The sequence below is a fragment of the Melanerpes formicivorus genome, unplaced genomic scaffold (genome assembly GCF_026170545.1).
Source record: "Melanerpes formicivorus ecotype bairdi unplaced genomic scaffold, bMelFor1.0.p_v2 SCAF_46, whole genome shotgun sequence".
Taxonomy (NCBI): Eukaryota; Metazoa; Chordata; class Aves; order Piciformes; family Picidae; genus Melanerpes; species Melanerpes formicivorus.
The window spans coordinates 5432294-5453375 of record NW_027142398.1 but is presented as its reverse complement, the minus strand read 5'-3'; the positions used below and the strand labels follow the sequence as shown (position 1 = coordinate 5453375).

The following is a 21082-nucleotide window of genomic DNA, read 5'->3' as shown; positions in this document are numbered from 1 at the left end:
CAGAGCTGCTTCCCAGCAGGTCCTCCCTCACCTGTACTGCTGCAGGAGGTTGTTCCTCCCCAGGGACAGGGCCCTGCCTTTGTCCTGGCAGAACTTCATGAGGTTCCTTCTGCCCAGCTCTTAAGCCTGGCCAGGTCTCACTGAACAGCAGCACAGCCCGACAGGGTCTCAGCCACTCCTCCCAGCTGTAGTTCCTCAAGCCCCTGGTGATCACAGCAACTCCCATCGCCTTTGCTGGAAACCCCTCCAGGGACAGCCCCCCAGGGTTCAAGAGCAATCCCATGGAGAAACACTGGGTGCTAGAAGATCCTTAAATATTTAGTTTGGATTTATTTAAGTCAGTCTGTGGACACTGTTTATATTATTAAAAACACTTGGAGGTTTGTCCTTCTAGCAAAAATAGACATTTCAGTCTGAGGAGGGAAGAGCAAAAGGTTCCCCAGGTGCTGAGCACACAAGTGCCACGCGCTGGCCACGGCAGGGCTGCCAGCAGGGCCTTCAGGCTCCGTCCAGCACACGTCCAGCACATGCAGCCCCCAGTGCCTGCCCCAAGAGGGCTTCAAAGTGCTTCAGAAACTGTAATTCATGAGACCCCTGTGAGGCAGGGAGGGGAAGGGGCTGGGGGGTAGTGGGCAGGGAAACTGAGGCACGGCAAGGAGCTGGGGGGCAGCAGCAGGGTGAGTTTGGGACCAGACAACCCTGTGACAGGGAGGGGATGCCTGGAGCAATCCCCTTGGGCTTTTAAAGGAATTATTGCACCAGGGAAATCTACTGGAAAGGAGGGAGAGAAACCAAACCCAACCCACCACCGCTCCTTGGGTATGTCAGTGTTTTAATAAGGCTGCTGCTTGATGGGGACCGCGAGTAAGTGCCACTTCTTAGGTCAGACACCATTGTCCTGAGAGGGCACTGAGCCCTTCCTGCATCCCTCTGCTCTCCTGGAGGCCCCCTCCCCTTTCAAGGGCGCTGGGCACAGGTGGCATTGGGGCCTTTCACTGCAGCTGCGAGGAGATGTGAGGTAAAGTCCCAGAAGGGCTCTGGGTTTAGGCAGACCCCAAAGCCTGGAGCTGTCCCTTACTCAGGATGGTGACACTGGAGGACAGGGCAGCCTCCCCGAGCCAGCTGCACTTGCCAGGGAGCTCCTGCTCAGCGAGCATCCCACCCTCCCCCTGCCCTTTCGTAACCATTGGCACCTGTACTGTGTTCTACAGCCGCAAAGCCACGGGCGCACCACTAAACCCTTGTGCTCCTGCTTCCAGGAGGTGACGACCCAGCTCCTTTTCCCAGAGGGGAAACTGAGGCAGGGCAGTTGACAGGCAGGTCAACACCCTCTCAGCATCATGAGCACCATGGCCTGGCTGTGGCTTTGTTCTTGACCCTGACCTAGGCCTGCCCCCAGCCCTGCACAGACCTTTCTATGACTCATGCCTGCACAGGACAGCCTGGGAGGGAAGCACAGACAGGGAGATCGTGAGTCAACTCTTTTCCTTCCCATCTCCCCATCCCTCCTTTTCCTCATACTGAGGCCCTGAGGGCCAGGCTCCCTCTGAAGCTGGGGTACCAAGAGCAAGGGCTCCCATACAGCCCGTGGGGGAAGGCAGAGGTCACACAGTCCCCTCTGGGAGACAGGAAGCAGGGGCTGAAGCCAGGGGCCTGTGCTAGGGCAGCCCCTGCCCATCTCTGGCTTTTCCTCAGGAAAGTGCAGAGCATCCTTTCACCACAAGTCCTGCACTGGGCAGCTCAGGACTCTGCATCTGGAGTGCAATAAGAGAAAGAAAATGAAGACAAGCTCTAAGTGCTGCTGCTGGCCCTGCCAGGCGCCTGTGCTGTGCTGAGGTCTCCTAAGGACCAGAGCTTCCCCCACTGCCCCCAGGCTGCCACAGAAACCCTTCCAGAGACCCTAGGGAGCAGCTGAAGGGCTGTGGCCACAGAAACAGTAGCTTATGGTTTGCCTTTGTGGAGGTGCCAGGGTGGGTGACGGAAAGCCTGGCCCAGCAGCTGGTGGCTGCCTCACGGCGTTTCGCCCCTGCGTACCGTACGTCAGGGTCAGGGAGAGAAGTTTCCAGAAGGAAATGGAAGACATGGGGAAAGGTTTTCTTTGTTTCTGTACAAAGTCTCGGTGTGAATCCATGGCTTCATTCTCATAAATAACAGGTTCTTAGTACATGTCCTTGTAGATCTCCTGCAGAAGAGGGTGCAGAGATGTCTCTGTCTCCGTCTTCTTGATCTTCTGCACCAGCTGGGCATGCTCTGTCACCAGCTGCCGCAGGTCAGCCATCTTCTGCAGCAGCTTGGGGAAGAGGTACTGGGCATCGGGGTGGTTGGACTGCAGGTGAAACTCCAGTGCCTGCAGGATGTTGTCTTGGATCTCCTCCACCTGCTTCACGTTCATCAGGCCAGGACGATCTGTGCAGGGGAAGCATGGTAGCTGTGGCATTAGGGTACAGCCCTCCAAAGCACATGCTCCCCACTGGGGAACTGCAGCCCACCCACCATGGCTCTGACCTCATCTAGGCAAGGGGAGACAACACAGCCCACAGCGGCATGGAAGAAGGAGATGCCACTTACAGAATCATGGAATCCCAGACTGCTTTGGATTCAAAAGGACCTTAAGATCAATTAGTTTCAACCCCCCTGCCATGGGCAGGGATACCTCCTACTAGACCAGGCTGCTCAAGGCCCTGTCCAGCCTGGCTTTGAACACTTCCACATCTATACTCCTTGGTAGAAGGTCCAAGCTCGTTAGGTGTCACGGCCACAGAGAAGCTTTGGTTTCACTTCTTTCACCCAAGATACCCATGGCTGACCTCCAGGCCAGCTGCAGCTCAGCCCACCCCAAGAGGCCCCTTGCTGCCTGGCCGAGGCTGCCCGCTCACCTCCGCAGAGGATGATGGCAGCCACGAAGAGGGACAGGTCGCTGTCGTCCAGCTCCAGCGCGTTGAACTTGACGGCAAACTCAAACTTGGGCTCCATGATGTCGCTGAAGGGCTTGCGCAGGCTGCGCAGGAACTCGCGGGTCACAAAGCCGTTCCCGTTGGCCACCAGCAGCCCGTCCTTGTTCATGATGGAGGCCAGCATGGCGAAGATGGCCTCGTGCACCCCGTACTTCAGCAGCGTCACCTGGTCGTTCAGGTAGAGGCCTACGAAGCTGGGGATGCTCTTGGCGAACTCGGTGAGCTCCCGCACGGTCTCCACCGTGGTGCACTGGCAGCGGTAGAAGACGTGCACCCCGATCTCCTTGTAGGGGGGAATGCCATTCACCAGCTGCTTCCACACCAGTCCCTTTTCTGCCTGCCACAAGGTGTCCATGTCGTGGATCACAAAAGGCTGCTCGAGAAAGAAGCAAGCGGTCAGGACCCCGCTGCAGGGACCTGAGACACCAGCTCTGCCAAGGAGACTGGCATCTGCCAGTCTGGTGTGTTGTGTCCCCGCCCTGGGACCGGCAGTGCCAGGCATTCTGTGCCTGCCAACCGCAGCCCAAGTGTGCAGGGAAATGGGAATGTTCCGAGCGAGGGGCAGGATGTGTGGGATCTGCACTTGGCTGCAGCTGGGAACTGCTGCATGTGGAACAGCTACAGGAGGATACCTGCAGCACCTCCCAGAGAACAGCCCCCGCACACTGGGCACAGCCAACCCCACCTGCCTCAGGGAAGGAACTCACTGGGGTGCTGCTGGCCTTCCCGGTCAGGATGCCTCTCGCCTTCTTTTTGGTCATGTTGAAGTTTTTCAGGTAGGCATTGTAGATGTGCTTGGAGAAAGCTTTCAGGTCAGCCACCTGTGGGTTCTGGCAGCTGACCTCACTGGCTGTCAGCCCTGCCACCAGCTTCCTCTTCTCTGCCTCTGGCATGCGGCCAAAGCGGATTGCTGCAGGGGGAGCAAAAGTGGAGGGTCAGGACACTGGGGGTGACTCCAAGACACATCCAGGAAGGCAGCAGCCTGCTTTGCCATCACAGTCAGCGGTCTGCTGGTGAACATCTCCAGCTACACAACATGATACCGCTGCAACCCCTCCAGCATCAACACCTTCATAAACCAGCCCCACTGCTGCCACCCTCACCAACACAGCCCCTAAGCTTCAGGCCCTTTCCCAAACCCTGCTTCCCACATAAACACCTTGTTTTGGCCAGGAACATGATTGCACCTGAAGATTAATAATCTCAGCACAGAAGAGCAGCCTGTGTCCAGTTCCCTCTGGGTCAACCCATAAAGCACAGCCATGTGCCAGCAGCCAGCCTGCGCAGCGGGAACCACCGAGGGGGTTTGGGCTGGGAGGGACCTCAAAGATCATTCAGTTCCAGCCCCACTACCATGGGCGGGGACACCTCCTACTAGACCAGCTTGCTCAAGGCCCCATCTGACCTGACCTGAATGGGCACCCCCTTTCCATACAGACAAAGGGGATGAATAGCTAAAGGCACTAAGCACCATTTGAAAGACAATCTCCTCCTGGCAAGCAGAGAGCTGTGGAATGAAGCAAACCCTGGAGAGGGGGCAGCGAGCCCCGTGGCAGGCAGCAGTGCCACGCACCATTGTGTGACATGCCCAGCGAGAGGCACTTCTGGAAGCGACAGTACTGGCACTTGTTCCTGTTCTTCTTCTGGATCTTGCAGCTCCTCTCACACTTCTCATACTCCAGCTTCATGCGGATCGTCCGGCGGAAGAAGCCCTGTGGACAGGTGGTACGGAGGGGGACACAGAGCAGGGGCAGCAGGGGAACAAGAGAACAGCAGAATTAGCACGGGAGGGTTGGGACCAGGCTGGTTTTTTGTCCCCAGGAGCCTCGTGGAGGGTCAGCTGAGTGAGGAGGGGGAGCTCTGGGTCCCTCTGACACAAGCAGGGTCTCTGTCTCGAGGAGAGGTGGTGCGGTGGTAGAAGGGGTCTGTAGAAAGGAGCCCATGGTCCACGGGTCTGGTGCCAGCCCCACGTGTGCCATACTGGAGGCAGCCATCAGGGAGGGACAGAGGAACAAGCCACGGGCTGGCCCCAGCCTGCAGGAACGTCTGGCAGGCCCTGGGCCACTATCACAGCCCCACTGGCAACTGCTGTGGGAGAAAGGATTTCAGAGGCACATCCAGACTGCAGCCAGCGATCCCGACGGGAACAAAGGCAGCTCACTGTTCATCTGCAGCACTGAGAACATCCTTAACAGCAGAGCTGGGGTTCCCGGGTGGGCACAGAGGGCTTGGCCTAACAAAGTGAAGATGATGGGGCAAGATCTGGGCCACGTGCAACGCTACTGCCTGCCAGAGGACAGCGTTTCCAGGCCTGCCTGCACTCCCCGCACCCTCCGGACAGCTTGGAAACGAGTCTTTTCCAATCCCTCAATCCCACGCCCCTGTTTTGCTGGAAATCTGCTTGTCTGAAGAGACAGTGTGGTCCCTGGGGTCTGACCTCTGCCTGGCACTGCAGAGCCCAGCTTCCCCCGGCCATCCATACCTTGCAGCCCTCGCAGGCGTGGACACCGTAGTGGAACCCCGAGGCCTTGTCCCCGCACACCCTGCACTCCACGTTCAGCGCTCCCAAGGCTGCCTCCTCGCAGCCCATCTGCAGCTGGTCTGACAGGGAGGGAGAGGAGCTCTGCGAGAGGTCTGCAGACGCACAGAGAAGGCTGTCCTTAGCTGTGGCAGCCACAAACCTGGCATCATGTTTAACTCTGCCAGCCATGGGGCTGGCAAGGGACATCCAGCACTGAAGTTGCATCTGGGGAGTTAACCTTCAAGATCAGGTGCTGGCTGCAGGCAGATGTCATGCACAGAGCCAAGAGTGCCCCCAGGAGCTGAGAGAATCCACCTCAATACTCTTTTCTTCCCTACTCCTGTCTAGGCAAGGAAACCCAAATGGCAAATTTCTGGAATAGCCTCTTCAGGAGCAACAAACCCTCTTCCCCAGCTCCTATAATCAGTTTGCACTGAGGACTTCAAGTGGTGGCCAGGGACACATTGCCAGGCACCCTGGGAGCCCCTTGCTCTGGAGCACAATGGCACTGGCCTGCCCTTCAATTTCCCTCTCCCAACTCGCTGCCAAAGGCTGGGCTGTGACCACAGAGGAAAGAACAAGCCTCTCCAGAGGCCTGCATTATCTCTCAAAGGGAAGAGATTGAAACAAGCCAAATTCCTCTCCCAGGCAGGTCCTCTGGCCTTGCAAGCTAAGCACACTGCTGCAGGCCTGCCTGTTCCCAGGACAGAGGAGCTCCCCGGGCCCCACTCACCTGTGTAGCTGCTCGATGGCAGCGAGCTGTCTGGTCCTCCACTTGGATCTGAGGCTCCGCTCGCCACTATCACTGTCTCTTCCTCCTCCTCTTCCTTGACCTCAGGTACTTCCTCCTGTAGTTGTTCCATAATTGATCACCCCTCAGTGCCAAGACTGCAGTCCCTGTCATAGCTCTGGCATCATCCGCATCTAGCCGAGATGGACCCTACCAGGCTGTTCCTGCTAGCCTGTGGGACAGGAGAAATGAGCCAGGTCTGCTGGCAACGGGATTCACACTGAGCACCTCAGCAGCAGAGCTGTAACCACACTGGTGTTACTGGGGGAACTGGGGTTGTTTGGAGAAAAGGAGGCTAAGGGGAGACCTTATGGCTCTCTACAACTTCCTGCAAGGAATGAGCAGTAGAATGAGAGGAAACAGCCTCAGGTTGTGCCAGGCAAGACTCAGGTTGGACATGAGGAACAATTTCTTCCCCAAAAAGGTTGTCAAGGCCTGGCCCAGGCTGCCCAGGGCAGTGGTGGGAGTCCCCATCCCTGGGTTTCAAAGCCTCGTAGATGTGGTGCTGAGGGACAAGGTTTGCTGGTGACCTGGCAGTGCTAGGTTAAGGGTTGGAGATGATGATCTTAAAGGTCTCTTCCAACACAAATGATTCTATGGCTCTCGTCCTGCTCAGCTTTCCTTCCTCATTCAGGGACACGAGCAGTACCTGGAGCCTTTACAAGGCATTTTGGCATAAACACTCTGTAGGACTCAAGAAAGCAAAACTCCACCAGAATCTTATTTAAAGCTCAGACACCACTCAGGGCTCCCCAGTTTCCAAAGTCCCATAGCAGAAACTGCTCCAGACAACATCTCCCAGAGCTGCTGGCATCCCAGGATGTCACAGTGGTAGCCAAGGCCAGGGTTTGACAGAACCAACATCACCAGAGAGGTTTGGGCAGAAGGGCAGAGCTCCTCTGAGGGCTCTGTGCGTGTGGGCAGGAGATGCTGGGGGAGCAGGACACGGTGCAGCAGCAGGCAGTGGCTGAAAGCCCCCAAACCGTCTGCAGACCGACGGCTTCCTGCCGGCCCCTGCCGGCCCCCGTGCTCCTGCTGCTTCCCATCGCAGTGCTGCAGTTGCAGCCTTTGCGTTTATTTGCACCGGTCATGTTGGAACTGGTTGCAGCTCCTCTGCCAAGAGCCTTCGGGCCAGACGCGCTGCCGCCGCGCCGCACGCAGCTGCAGGGCCGAGCTCCGCCGCGGGGGCCGGCAGCGTCACCGCGGGACCGCGCAGCGCGGCCCCGTCCTAATCCCAGGCTTCCTGTGGCAGGAACAGCCGCGGCCTCCCCCCGCGCTTCCGCCGCTTGTTTGCCTGAGACCATCCCAGACGGCTCACGAAAACATCCAGCTGTGTGCCAGCAGCATGGCAGAGCCCTTCCCACCTCCCCCTCACCAGGGCAGATCTCACCGGAGCAACCAGCTCACGCTGCAGCACCCCAGCACTCATTTAACTCCAGAGCTTGCTTTTTAAACCGACTCTTGCTGGAGTAATTCAGCATCTGAAGCCCTGTTTATGCAGAGCTGCATCCGCTGCCTTGAAGGAGGGATTTTAAAACGGACAGTATCCATCAGAAAAGCCTCTGATACCCAGCTTCAAGCAGGAAAAGCTCCATTTCCAGGCACAAGTTCGACTGATGCAGCATCTTCCAGCCTGCATCAGAGTGAAGCAAGCAAACAACGGGCACAAGAATGACCCTCAGCCAGGACTAGCTAGGATGGTCTGTGACCCACACCTAAGGCCACAGAATACAGATTACAGAGTTAACCAGGTTGGGAAAGACCTTTGAAATCATCGAGTCCAACCTCTCACCCAGCACCACCTGATCAACTCAACCACGGCACCAAGTGCCTCATCCAGGCTCTTTGGAAACACTTCCCGCGATGGGGACTCCACCACCTCCCTGGGAAGCACATTCCAATGGCAAATCTCTCTTGCTGGGAAGAATTTCTTCCTATCATCCAGCCTAAACCTCCCCTGGCACAGCTTGAGATTGTGTCCTCTTGTTCTGGTGCTGCTTGCCTGGGAGAAGAGACCAACCCCCACCTGGCTCCAACCTCCCTTCAGGGAGTTATAGAGAGCAAGAAGGTCTCCCCTGAGCCTCCTCTTCTGCAGGCTAAGCAACCCCAGCTCCCTCAGCCTCTCCTCAAAGGGCTGTGTTCCAGACCCCTCCCCAGCCTCATTGCCCTTCTCTGGACACCTTCAAGTCTCTCAATGTCCTTCTGAAACTGAGGAGCCCAGAACTGGACACAAGACTCAAGGTGTGGCCTAAGCAGTGCTGAGCACAGGGCACAAGGACTTCCCTGCTCCTGCTGACCACACTCTTCCTGACGCAGGCCAGGATGCCATCGGCCTTGTTGGCCACGTGAGCACACTACTGGCTCATGTTCAGCCTACTGTCAACCAGTACCCCCAGGTCCCTCTCTGCCTGGCTGCTCTCAGCCACTCTGACCCCAGCCTGTAGCACTGCCTGGGGTTGCTGTGGCCAATGAGTAGAACCTGGCACTTAGATGTGTTCCATGGACTCTGCCCCTCTGTCCAGTCCTACCCTCTAACAGCTCAACTCCTGCCCCCAGCTTGGTGTCATCTGCAAACTTACTGATGATGGACTCAATGCCCTCATCCAGATCATCAATAAAGATATTGAACAGGCTGGGGCCCAGCACTGATCCCTGGGGCACACCACTGGTGCCTGGCTGCCAGCTGGCTGTGGCACCATTCACCACCACTCTCTGGGCTCAGCCTCCAGCCAGTTCCTAACCCAGCTCAGAGTGCTGCTGTCCCAGCCAGGGGCTGACAGCTTGGCCAGGAGTTTGCTGTGGGGGATGGTGTCAAATGCCCTGCTGAAGTCCAGGCAGACTACATCCCCAGCCTGCCCCACATCCACCAGGCAGTCACCTGGGCATAGAAGGAGATCAGGTTGGTCAGGCAGGACCTGCCCTTCCTAACTCCATGCTGGCTGGGCCTGAGCCCTTGGCCATCCTGTACGTGCTGAGAGATTGCACTCAAGATGACCTGTTCCATAACCTTGCCTGGCACTGAGGTCAGGCTGACAGCACTGCACAGGGCTTGCTGGGGGAGGGCAGCAGTGACCCAGGACTCCTGGGCTAGTTTTCTCTCCCACAGCAGACCCTCCTGCCTGGCACTTCAAGCCCAAGCCACAGCCAGCAACTTGGATTCCTAAGCAAGGCGTCAGCACCGAGCAGGGTCAGAGCTCCCTGCAACAGGAAGCAAGGAGCTGAAGGAGGGCACAAAAGCTGCCAGCAGGAGGTTGAATGCAAACATGTCACAGAGCCAGCACTAAGACACCTCCTGGAGCTGGGCTTTGGTTTTCCCCCAACACCTGGAATTCAGAGTCCAGGAGGTGGAACTGCATCAAGGAGGGGTGCTGGAGGCAGCAGGAGGTAGAAGGGTGCTCAGACAAGAGCAGAGCTCTGCTCCCTCCCTGTGCTTCTGAGAAGCACTAATGGACCACTGAAGGGCTGTGTTATCCTTGGTATCCTCTCACACATCCTGCATGCTGGGACATGGCTCATGGGCAGGAAAACCTCCTCAAGGGAGCTGGAGGGTAGTGAGGAGGCTACATAGAGATGAGTGCACAAAGAGCAGGGAAAGGCTTTTGCCTGGAAGAGCAGACAGTGGGGGGAGGTTTGTGGCAGGAGAAACCAGTCTACAGCAGAAAACACATCCAGTAGCAGATTAACGAGCTTCTCATTAGCTCTCCTTTGTCTCTGGCATCCAGCACAGGCCACTTGCTTTAAACTCACTGCAGACAGAGACCTCTGTTTCACCCCAGATGCCTTGTGGCACATTCCTGTTGGATAACATGGGCACATTCCCCCTGCTGCATCCCTGTCACGCTGTCATCCATCCACTGGGTCCACTCAGGGCTGCACACTCCCAGGATGGCAGCGAGTTTGTGACATGCAGCTTGCTTCCCAAAACCCAGCCCCAGCACTGGGCTTGGAGTTGGTCAGGCCAGAGAAGTGGGAAAGCAGAGGGCGAGATGCACGCAGGCTCCAGCCAAGGCTCTCCAGGTGCATCCAGGAATTACAGGAAGGATTTGGATCCCACCCTTCAAGAGCAGCTGGAGAGCCCTAGAGCAGAAGGCTAATAATTGTTTTAATATCTCCTTGCAGGTCAAGAGTACAGGGGCCTGGGCAGAGAGAAGCTGTGAGAGCTGTTTGCACACCTGCCTTCCCCTTGGCTGTTCCCCTGCTCTTCAAACAACAGAGACAGGCAGAGGAGGAGGACAAAAGGGACTGACTTCAGCCGCTGCCCTCAGCAGATGAAAGGCCAGGGCAGCCACCACCCGGGTGAAAGGCAGGGTCTGGGCTGTCCCCATGCGCCCCAGCATGGGGGAGCTGGCCTGGCAGGAGCCTCCAAGAGGACACACCCAAGCCCTCCCCTCCAGACCTCCTCTGTTCCTGCGTAAGCCCTGTGGTTCAGAGTCCTTGAGGTATCCTGGGAAGCTGCAATTCCCCATAGGCCTGTCCAAGTGCAAGGATGGACCTGCCCTGGCAACGTGGCCATGGGCAGGATTGTCACAGCACTGGGGATGGCAGAGGATGGCCAAAGGGCTTACCTTAACCTCAGAACTTCTCCATCTATTTGGTGCCTCCACAGCCAGCTGCCAGCAGGCAGAGCTTGATCTCCTCCCCTTGGCTCAAAGGCCCCACGTCAGAGCCTGGCACACCAGCTTCAAGCTGCAGAAGGGCAGATTCCTGCCTGGCATAAACCACCCCCCTTTTTCCATTGGCAGCTGTGGCAGGGTAGGAATGGAAACAAGCACAGGGACTGTGAATTCCTTCCTCAGCCTCTCCAGAGGACCTGGCTAAGCTGTTTCCCTTCCTCTTCCCACAGGAGGGCAAGGATCTCCTGGCTCGCTCTGCCCTCGCATCAGTCCCCACTCCAGCAAAACCCTGGCTGAACCAGGCTCCTGAGGGATGGATCCTGACACCTGTTTGCAGTCATGCTCCCGAGCCTGGCTCCCTGCCCCTGCTCGTGACTTCCTCCTCCCGTTGTACACTCCTAGAGCAAGTGTTTCCAGGATTGCTCTCAGCAAATAATCCTGGCAGGTCATGGAATGATGGAATGGCTCAGGCTGGAAGGGGCCTCCGAGACCATCCACTCCAACCTCTGTGTGCAGGGACTCCTCTCTACTAGACTCAGCTGCTCAAGGCCTGATCCAGCCTGGCTTTGAACACCCCCAGGCAGGAGGCAGCCACAGCCTCCCTGGGCAGCCTGTGCCAGAGTCTCACCACCCTCCTACTGAAAAACTTCTTCCTCAGCTCCAGTCTAACCCTGCTCTCCCTCAGCTTCAAGCCATTCCCCCTTGTCCTGTGTCTAGACACCCTCACAATAGGTCCCTCTGCAGTCTTCCTGGAGGAAGCCTTCAGGTGTTGTGTGGTGCTGTCAACTACCACAGCAAATGGTATTATTTGTGTTGTGCTGTCAGCTCAGGGCAGCCCACAGCACCCAGGGACAGGAGGGGCACATGGCTCTGACACACTGGAACAAGGACCACAGCCAGGAAACAAGCAGGTACTAGAAAGGTGACACCACCAAGGCTTCTCAGAGCTGGAAGCTGTGGAGAAGTGGTGCTATCTGAGAAGATCATTAAGTCTGGTAAGGAGAGAGGATCACTCCCAGGGCACAGCAGAGGTGGTGGTGAAGCTGTGGTAATGGCAACAGGACTGCTGAGAGAGCACAGAGTGGCTTGCACCCAGCTGCCAGGATGGTTAAGTGTCCACAGGGACTCTGAATCCATGGGCTTCTTCCCATCTCCTGGTAGGGACTCACCACCCAACCCTGTATCTCCTGTCTGTGCTCCTCCAGCAGCCTCCACTGCTGCTCCATAAGTGCCAGTACCAGCTTTCATATCCCTGCTCCCCTGGAACTGCCAGAGAGGCTGTCTGGGACACAATCCCCTTTCCTTTCCCGTCCCAGAGGAGGTTGGTGGCTCAGAGAAGCACTGAGCCACTTTAAGCTGCTGCTTCCCAAACTCCTGAAGCCCTCCGGCTGGAGGGTTGGCCGAGGGACCCCTCGTCCTCCCAGACTGCAGCAGGCCACGTGGAAGGATCTGGTTTCAGGAACATCAGTAACTCTAGAACACGGCTGGGGAGGGAGCAGTGCACAGAACAGCAGCCAGACTGTCCCAGGCAAACAGTGGGCACAGGATGTTCAACCAGGAAAGCACCAACTGGAACAAGCTGCACAGGAGCGCTGCTGGCAGCCAGCACGGCCGGCGCTCGGCGTTGCTGCCCTCACTGGGACCCAGCTGAGCTTTCCTCAAAGCCTCAGTGTTACCAGCAAGTGTCCCCCCTGCTTTGGATGTGGGGCCAGAAGCTCCTCAGAGAAGCAGGGAGGTGTAGGACAGCAGCAGCAGGCCAGGTTGCAGGTCCATCCATGCAGCTTGCTGACTGGAGCTGAGCACCCAGCAGCCAGGAAGTTTACTGCTAGGCTGGTACTACTCCCAGACACAGCAGAATGCCCACAGAACCAGCAGCCAGCCTTTGCCTCTTGGCAGTGCCAGATATTGAGATCCCACAGATTTAAATCCCATGGGATAACCAGAAGGAACACTAAACCCCACCAGGCTGTGAGCTTCATGGGCTCCCAGGAGTGCTGCTGGGTTTGTAGACCTTAGCAAAACATCCTGGGCAGCAGCCATGCTGTGCTGAGCCCAGGAGGCAGCTGACAGGTAGTGATTATGACCAAGCACAAGCTCAGATGATTCAGCAGGGCCTGGGAACCACCAGCGTGGTCAGAACAAATCAGCACGGTCACTGCGTCTCCATTCCAAGCGAGCAGGAGAAAAGGGAGTCTGAGCCTGGCTGCAGATTGTCACCACATGGAAACCTCCAGAGCACATCAGGACAACCTCCTTACACAAAACTAGTTCAGCACTCTCTTAGGGAGCCAGAGGGGACTGATGTCTCCTCGCTATTTTTGGCCACATGTACACAGCCAGAACCCACTGCAAGGACAAAGCTTTCCCTGCATTTGCAGCAGCAGCAGCGCTCATGTCAGCACCATCCTGCCAAGATTCCTTTGCCAATCAGAGGACCCTGGGCTGCTCTGTCTGTTTGGACTTCCTCTGCCCCTAGAAAACAAAATGCTTGAGCAAAGCTTTAGCACCTCTCTTCAACTTCCTTGTGTTCCTGGCACCATCTCAGGAGCATGGCAAGGGCAGCAGGGGTATGCAGAGAGTCGACCACCACATCCCAGCACAGCTACAGGGAGCTCCACCAAGCTCCACCCCCCCCAGCTCCCACTCACCAACAATCTTTTCCCAGGGACCCTCCTGTTCCTAAGCCACACAACTTAACACCTGCCCTGTGGATGCCAGAACTCATGGATTACAGTCAGAGTGGTGAGACACTTGGAACAGGTTGCCCAGGGAGGTTCTGGATGCCTCTTCCCTGGAGGTGTTCCAGGCCAGGCTGGATGAGGCCTTGAGCAACCTGGGCTAGTGGGAGGTGTCCCTGCCCATGGCAGAGGGTTGGAACTGGATGACCTTTGAGGTCCTTTCCAACCCAACCCATTCTATGCATTGTTCTCAGAGATGTGGGTCTCTGACCACCAGCCTTTATGAGGTTAAGAGCTTTCAAGGTCCAGCAGCTCCAGCAGAGTCCAGGCAATCAACTTAAAGGTGAAAAGCAGATTTGGGCATTTTCAGGGATATTCCAAGTTTGCAATCAAGAGCTGCACTGAAAGTATTGTCTGCATAAAGTGGGGCAGGACAGGGATCTGAGCTCAGGTTCCCATCACTGAGGTGGCTGCAGAACACTTTGTATTTTGAAGCCACCTCACCTCTCCTCCCCTCAGCCTGGCACAGCCCTCCCCAGTGAGGTGTTCGTCAGGCAGCCAGATGGTTCAGAGTCAAGTCTCTGAACAGACCAAAGAAACACTTCCCTACCAGCTCAGGCAGGAAAGTTCATCTGCCCTTTTCAAGCACCAAAGTGCTCCCTGTCCCCCTCCAACATCTCTCCTGGGGCTGAATGTGCACATTCTGGGTTTTGCTATTCCAAGTTCCAGTTCCCAGTCCAAGGCAAACCAAAAACTTCAGCATGAGGGTGATGATTCTGATGAGCACAGACATTCTGTGGCTGCTGCTACCCACAAGCCCCAGAGATGTGCTCTGGTTTGACCCAGCACCACGTTTCTGACTGGTGCTTTCACCCTGCCACCTCCACCCCAGCCAGGACACCCCTGCAAACCACAGCCTCCATGAGCCCCACCTTCTCCGGGAGAACCTGTCCCTGGGGATCCCTAAGGAAGCTCCCTCTCACACACAGATCAGAGCCCTTTGCAGATCCAGTCTGAAAGACCTGACCCAAATGATCTCTGATGTTCACAAGCTCCTGGCCAAGCCCTGGAGGACACAGACAGATGCTGTGATCATAGCAGCGAGTATTAGAGCATTTGAAGAAGTCACCATGAAACCAAGATCCATTTCGAGTCAGCTCTACTCTGAACCCTTCTAGCAACCATGAGAACAATGAACTAGCTCAGGTAGACATCAGCCCAAAACATTTATTTTGGGAGAGATGCCTTTCACCATTTCTTTGGCCAAAAGGCTTCTTATTGGCATCAATCCTTCCACTCTAAACCCTGCTTTGGGAAAACAATTTCCTAGGCAGTCTGCCAACATGAGCACATTTCAGGGTAAAATATTAAAAGCCATTGGCTCTACAGAAGATTCTTATTTGTACCCTCCATGAAATCACTTCTGCTTGCCCAGACCTCCCCAGTCTCGAGTCAGGCTGTGCACAGTGGCGCTCCAGAGGAGCAGAGCTGGCTCTGCAGCGCCCGACAAGAACGCAGCGACGCAGCCTGCCGAACCCACAGGCATCAGCGAGGGCAGCGCTGGCTGCCCAGCGGCCAACACACCTCAACCATCACCCAACACCTCCAGAAGCTCAGAGGCAGGGCAAGCCAGGCTGGGCGCTGGCAGCAAACCACCTTCCAGGCACAAACACTCTAACATCATCCCATCCAATAAAAAACATCAGGTCCCTGCTGTATGCAGGAGCCCAAAGGCTCTTGCTGGGCTAATTCCTCACTCCAGCAGCTTTTGCACATTCTCAGATCATAACTCAGTAGCTGCAGACAAAATATTCCCTGAAAGGCACCAGGAGGTACTGCAGGAGAACACAGGCAACATGCTGGAGAGAAGCCCAGCAGCAAAGCCTCACATGGCTCATCACAAAACCATCCCTACGTGCTCTGAGGATCCTTGGAAGTGCATGTCCCAAGTGCCAGAGCAGAGACAGCACAACACAACCATAGGATCGTTCAGGCTGGAAAAGACCTTTAAGGTTGAATCTCCAGGAGATCCCCACACACATCTCCTCTCTGCAACCATAAAGATCTCTTCAGGGCCTGAACAAAAGAAAGACACAGTCGAAATTTGGAAAGAAATGTAAGCAGTTTTAGCTCATGGACAAAAGTGAAGCTTGTGGGAAGCAACCCCAGAACCTTACCCACAGCAGGCTCACAAAGAGACAGCAGGGAGGGGTTACCTCTGCGGGGCAGCTGTCCCCATCCGCCTGTCCCCCACGGCCGCGCAGTCACCATCTCAGCAGGGCCCACTGCAGACGCCAGGATCTGCAAGAGAGCACAACGCCAGCTCCCAGGGCTGTGCTGAAGGCCAGATATTTATGCTGCTAGGAGAACTGGGCTGGATCCAGCAGCTCTGAAATTTAAACACACACTCCCTCTGCTGCACACCAAAACCACAGGCTGCGGCGAGCCTCCTCGCGTGGCAGGGAGCAGCTGCTGCATGCGATCGCAGCCATCCCCCTTCCCTGTGCTCTGGCAGCTTCTGCAAACTGGGAGGTAGAGCAGCCCCAGCAGACAGCTTCAACCTCTTAGCAGGCTCTGAGCATCAGGATGTCACCTTTGTCTCACGTGGGCCACAGCCAGAAGCTGAGCTTTTCTGACAATGCATGAAACTGACCGCAGCTTTAATGAACTCCCCTCTCGGGTGGCTGAAACTTAAGGACTCAACAGAGTTCATTCACTCCTCTTGCTTTTCCTGATAACTTTGAAAACAGCCCTCTATGAATTTCAGGCTCAGGAGAGCATTAAGAGACCAGCACTGGAGAAAAGAACCAAACAACTGGCTTCTGAGGCTTTGAATGAGAGGACTGGGAGAAAATTTGCTCTATTTTTAGCCTCAGCTATGCAGACTGACTGGACTCACACAGCAGAGATGTTGTGAACTGATGCTACTTGAACCCCTGTCCCGTCCCTGACATTACCCAGGCTTAGCTGCTCCTCCTATCCCAATGGAACATCTTCATTAGGCATTGCTGCCTACAGCATGGGATGACTCTGCTAGGCAGCTTTGGCAGTGATCCTGGCATTGCCAACCCCATGCTGAGAGGGGCAAGGTCAGGTCAGAAGGGGAATCCCACCCTGCGCTGCACACCTCTGTGGTCTGACACAGCACCAGGAGCTGGAGCTGCTCAGAAGAGGTTAAAAACAGAAAGCAAACCCCAAAAGCCAAGGGTCCTGGTACACCAGGATGGATGTCCCCAAACACTGAGGGCAGAGCACAGGTGTGGGATCCACAGAGCCACCCCAGCCCCTTGCCCTGAACCATCACTCACATCAGGATCACTGCTAGAGAGCAGGAGGCTCTGCAGAAGCACCAGGCCAGGCTGAAGCAGACTGCATGATGTTCAACAAGGCCAAGAGCTGGGTCCTGCACTAGGGTCACAACAACCCCCTGCAACACTCCAGGCCTGGGGCAGAGTGGCTGGGGAGCTGCCCAGCAGCTGTGGGTGCTGGTCAACAGCAGCTGAAGATGATTTGGCAGCGCGTTCAGGTGGCCAAAAAGGCCACCAGCATCCTGACCTGGATCAGCAATGACGTGGCCAGCAGGAGTAGAGCAGGGATCATGCCCCTATACTGGGCACAATTCTGTGATTCCTGTGGCCAGTGATACAAAATCACAGCCCCTGAGGAAAGGTTTGCCCTCGGTTTGCAGATGAGGGGAGCCGAGATGAGCCTGCCCAAAGGGCGGCCGGCAAGGGAAGCGCTGGGGTCCTGCACCCAGCCCTCTGCTTTGTGGGGACCAGAAAACTTCAAGCAGGAACTTCACTTTCACAGCAGGACAGGAATGCATGTTTCTCATCCCAAAGTGAAGGGAGCTTTGCTAAAACAGCCCAGACCAAGCTTTTCTTTGGCCTTCCTGGTGAGCAGCAATAACAAAGTCATTACCAAAGCACTGGCCCATCAGGCTTTCTTCATCTCCACCAGCAATAAAGCCTGTCCCTGGTTCAGTAACCAAGGGTAAGGCAGACACTGTCAACGAGGGCATGAATCACACCCAGCTCACACCCTGAGCACTCTCCTGTCGCAGACCAGGGCACTGCTGCTGCCAGAGATCTGAGCAGTGGAACTGAGTTACTGACTCGCCCTGTGCTGCTCACAGCTCAGTGCCAGGACATGCCCCAGCACCAGCACACACAACACTGACACCAGCTCAGGGCAAGGAGGGAACCTGTCTGCACATCCCTCCTGAGAGCCTCCTCTTGCATCCCAGGCTGACACATGGCAAAGTCACGGAGAAACCTCCCACTTCAGCAGTGCCTGGGGCATGCCTGAACCAGAAGGGGAAAGGAATCCCCTGCTGAAGGCAGAAAGGGAGTCTGCATGAAAAGAGAAGGCAGAAGGAGGGCTGAGCAGAGCAGAAACAGGGCATGGCCTATTTCAACCAGCAGCTCACTGGCTCAGATCAGCATTGTTACCAACCAGTCTTGGGACTCTGGTTTACAAGGTAGCCACTGCTGTGTCTTCTTTCCACAATGAGATCCTTCTGTATCCCCACAATGGACACTGCCCAGAACCTACAGCCATGTCTAAAACCTCTCTGCCTGTTCCCTGGGGCTTTCCCAACATGTGAGGACTCACCAGACCAATTCCTTCCCACAAGTGCAGTTGTCACTCATGTGCAAGAACCTTCTGCAGCTGCAGAAGGGGAAGGTGGCCACGGCTGTGTTAAGTTACTCTGAGACACTGTGTGAAGCCACACAGATGCAACACAGTCGATGGCAGACTGGGAAAAGCACAGATGGGATGCTCACAGGGAGTGTTTTCTCTCCTGCTCCACTGACAAGCTGCATTTTTAGCTGCTTTTCCTCTCTGTGTCCTGATTTTCCATCCAGGGACACTACAACACCTACCTTGTAAATAGGTTTTGAACCTTAATTCACTGGCTTTGGTAAATAGGTTGGAAACTCTCAGATCATAAACAAATAGGGCTGCTAAACACCACTTGAAGTGCAGTCAGTGCACACACATTGCTGGAAGCATGACAAGGCCAGGAGGCCTTCTGACCACATGAGAAAGGGAAGGTCAAACCTCCTCTGGGAAGGAAGAGTGCAGTATAACAACAGGATCCTCGCTGGTGTTAACAACAGGGCTTGGAGCTAGCCAACAAGGAAGGAAAAAACACAACAGGTTGGTCAAACAAAACAAAGGAGGGAAGCAGGAGGTGAAAGAAAATTAGGTCTCTTGCTTCAAGGTCCTGCCACCTGCTTCTGCATGCTCCTTTACCTCCCACCTAGGACTTTTTACAAGTGCTTTCACAGCTGATGAAGAGTCACATTCAAGCCAGCGCTCCTGCATGGCACAGTGTGAGGCAAGTGTCTGGTGCAGAACCCTCAAGTGCTTCAGAGCCACTGGTGAATAAAGGCTCTTTATTAAATGAATGTACTTTATAGATGGACAAAGCACAGCACAGACAGTAATGATGTATGTGGGAAACCAGGAGCAGAACAGGGAAACATGAGGGATGAGAAAAGACTCTCAGAGCCTTTCTCCCCAAGCAACCGCTCACCTGATGCACCCATTGATGAACCATCCTGACCCTCTCACTTCTTCCAGCCCCAGACCCCAGCAGTGCCCCTCCACCAGTACCCTAAAGCCACAGGTTAATTAATTCCCCCTCTGCCACCACATCCCTGGGAGAGAAGAAAGGCAGACCGTCCCCCTGCCCCCTTGTTTGCGCCATGTGCCCTTCTCCTTTCTCCCTGATTTCCCAAACAGCAATGACAGCCTGAACCCTAAAGTCACCGGTGTGCCCCTGCTCTCCCAGCTCCAGATCACTGTCCCCCGCTGCTTCTTTGATGCTCAGGCCCGTTCACGTAAGCTCCCTGCCCCTCCCACCCCACCCCCTCAGCAAGCCCCCATGTGCCATCGCCTCACACCCAGAGAGCCCCCGTCCCCAGCCGCATGCCCCGCTCCTCGCTGCCGCCTGTTACGCGGCGCAGCCCTTCCTCCATGCCGTACTCTGCATCCTCCCCTCTGTCCTCGGTACGTTCTGGGGCCCATACCCCATGTCTCTGGCCCCACCGCCTCATAACCCTGTGCCTGTGTCTCCCCACATCGCATGGCCCTGCCCCACCCCCGCCACGCGCTGGTCCCTTACATGCGCCCATCGCTGCTGCCCCACGCTCCATGTCCCTGTCGCCCCTACACACCCCTATCGCTGCTGCCCCCCACGCCATGAGCCTCCGCTCCGCCCCGCCCCATAACCCTGTGCCTTTTCCCCACATGCCCCTATGCTCGCTGCGCTTCCGTGTCCGTCCGTCCGTCCCCCCCCGTACCCACCGGGCGCCCCCCGACTCCCCCCAGGCCTTGCCCCACTCACCTCCCGCCGCGGCACGGCCACTCTCCGCCGCGGCACGGCCGCCCACCCCCATACGTCACCGCGCCCGCCCTGATGCCACCGCACGCCCGGCGCGCCGCGGCCAATCAGCGCCGCGCCCCCATCACCACGGCAACGCGCCGAGCCCGCCCCGCCGAGCGGCGCCCCCTGGCGGGCGCCGACGAACACTCTCTCCCCACCCCCCGGCGGGCGCGAGGCCTCATGGGAAGAGTAGGCGGTGCCCGCAGGGCAGGAGCCGCGGGGTGGGGGCGCCGAGTGGTGGGCGGTGCCGAGTGGTGGGCGGTGCCGAGTGGTGGGCGGTGCCGAGTGGTGGGCGGTGCTGAGCGGAGTGGCCGTGTCCATGCAGCATGAACTTGTATCCCGCCAGTAGGCGGCGCCAGCTGCTCCTGCAGCCACCACCGCTGCCTTTCCTCCCTTAGCACAGCCCGGCAGGACGGCGGAGCCGGCGTAGAGCTGTGGGTTCGGGGCTGTGAAACGTTTATGCTGAAAGCAGCAAAGTTTGTGTCTGACTGCAAAGGCTCACACGCGGGATGTTATCCCACAGCGAGCTTCAGGTTTCCCGCAGAGACATCCCCTGGCACGTGGAGAGGCCACCGGCACGCAGCTGGCGCAGGGATGGTGGCAGCAGAGCCGTAAGCTCTGGAATTCCTGCTGCAGTTTCTTCCCGGGGGTGTTGGGGCACACGCTGCTGCTGCTCATCAGCTGCTGACTTCGGAAAGCTCCAGCCCTCGGCCAGCTGCTCCGGGAGGATGAGGCAGATCCCAGGTGCAGCCAGACCTGGCGGCAAATCAAAGGCAGGCGCTGGCACTGCCTCCGGCTCTTCCCTCGGGCGCCTGCCCTTGCCTGCAGCAGTCCATGGGAACTGGGCTCTGGGGAGCTGCCTTAAGGAGGGCCCACACAGCCCCAGGGCTGTTGACAAGCAGCGACACTGTCAGTGGTAGGGACACAGCCCCGCGAAGAGGATCTGCAGACGTCGCCCTTGTGACAAGGCTATGGCACAGAGCCACGGGACATAGGGAGGTGGCACTTTTCCTCCTTGCCTAGGTGTGGCGTGACACGGACCTGTCCTGATGCCCGATCGGGGCGAGACGAAGCTGACAAGGGACAGTGCCATCTCCTGTCGGTGCCTTTCCACCCAGCCCATTTCCTTCCC

The 21082-nt window shown here is 56.8% G+C and overlaps 1 protein-coding gene across 5 annotated transcripts; it reads right to left on the bottom strand.

Moving 5' to 3' along the window:
- Positions 1-310: 310 nt before the first annotated feature.
- PPARD (peroxisome proliferator activated receptor delta) lies at positions 311-19955 on the bottom strand. Of its 5 annotated transcripts, none has more exons than XM_068159858.1 (8): positions 19912-19953; positions 15734-15857; positions 6209-6437; positions 5437-5588; positions 4528-4666; positions 3662-3864; positions 2877-3327; positions 311-2406 (listed from the first exon to the last, which is right to left on the bottom strand). In XM_068159858.1, exons 3-8 carry the CDS (start codon positions 6336-6338, stop codon positions 2159-2161), a joined length of 1323 nt encoding a protein of 440 aa, XP_068015959.1. In that variant the 5' UTR covers positions 6339-6437; positions 15734-15857; positions 19912-19953; the 3' UTR covers positions 311-2158. The 5 variants fall into 5 exon arrangements, with proteins under 5 accessions (XP_068015959.1, XP_068015958.1, XP_068015962.1 ...); XM_068159857.1 differs by having other exon boundaries at positions 15773-15857; XM_068159861.1 differs by having other exon boundaries at positions 6209-6323; positions 15773-15857.
- Between the last annotated feature and the right edge of the window lie 1127 nt (positions 19956-21082).

Coding starts and splice junctions, on each gene's coding strand:
- PPARD (XM_068159859.1), bottom strand. CDS start 6,338: ATGGAACAACTACAGGAGGAAGTACCTGAGGTCAAGGAAGAGGAGGAG. Junction 4,667..5,436: donor ACGCCTGCGAGGGCTGCAAG/GTATGGATGGCC, acceptor ACCTGTCCACAG/GGCTTCTTCCGCCGGACGAT. Junction 3,328..3,661: donor GGAAGGCCAGCAGCACCCCA/GTGAGTTCCTTC, acceptor TTTCTCGAGCAG/CCTTTTGTGATCCACGACAT.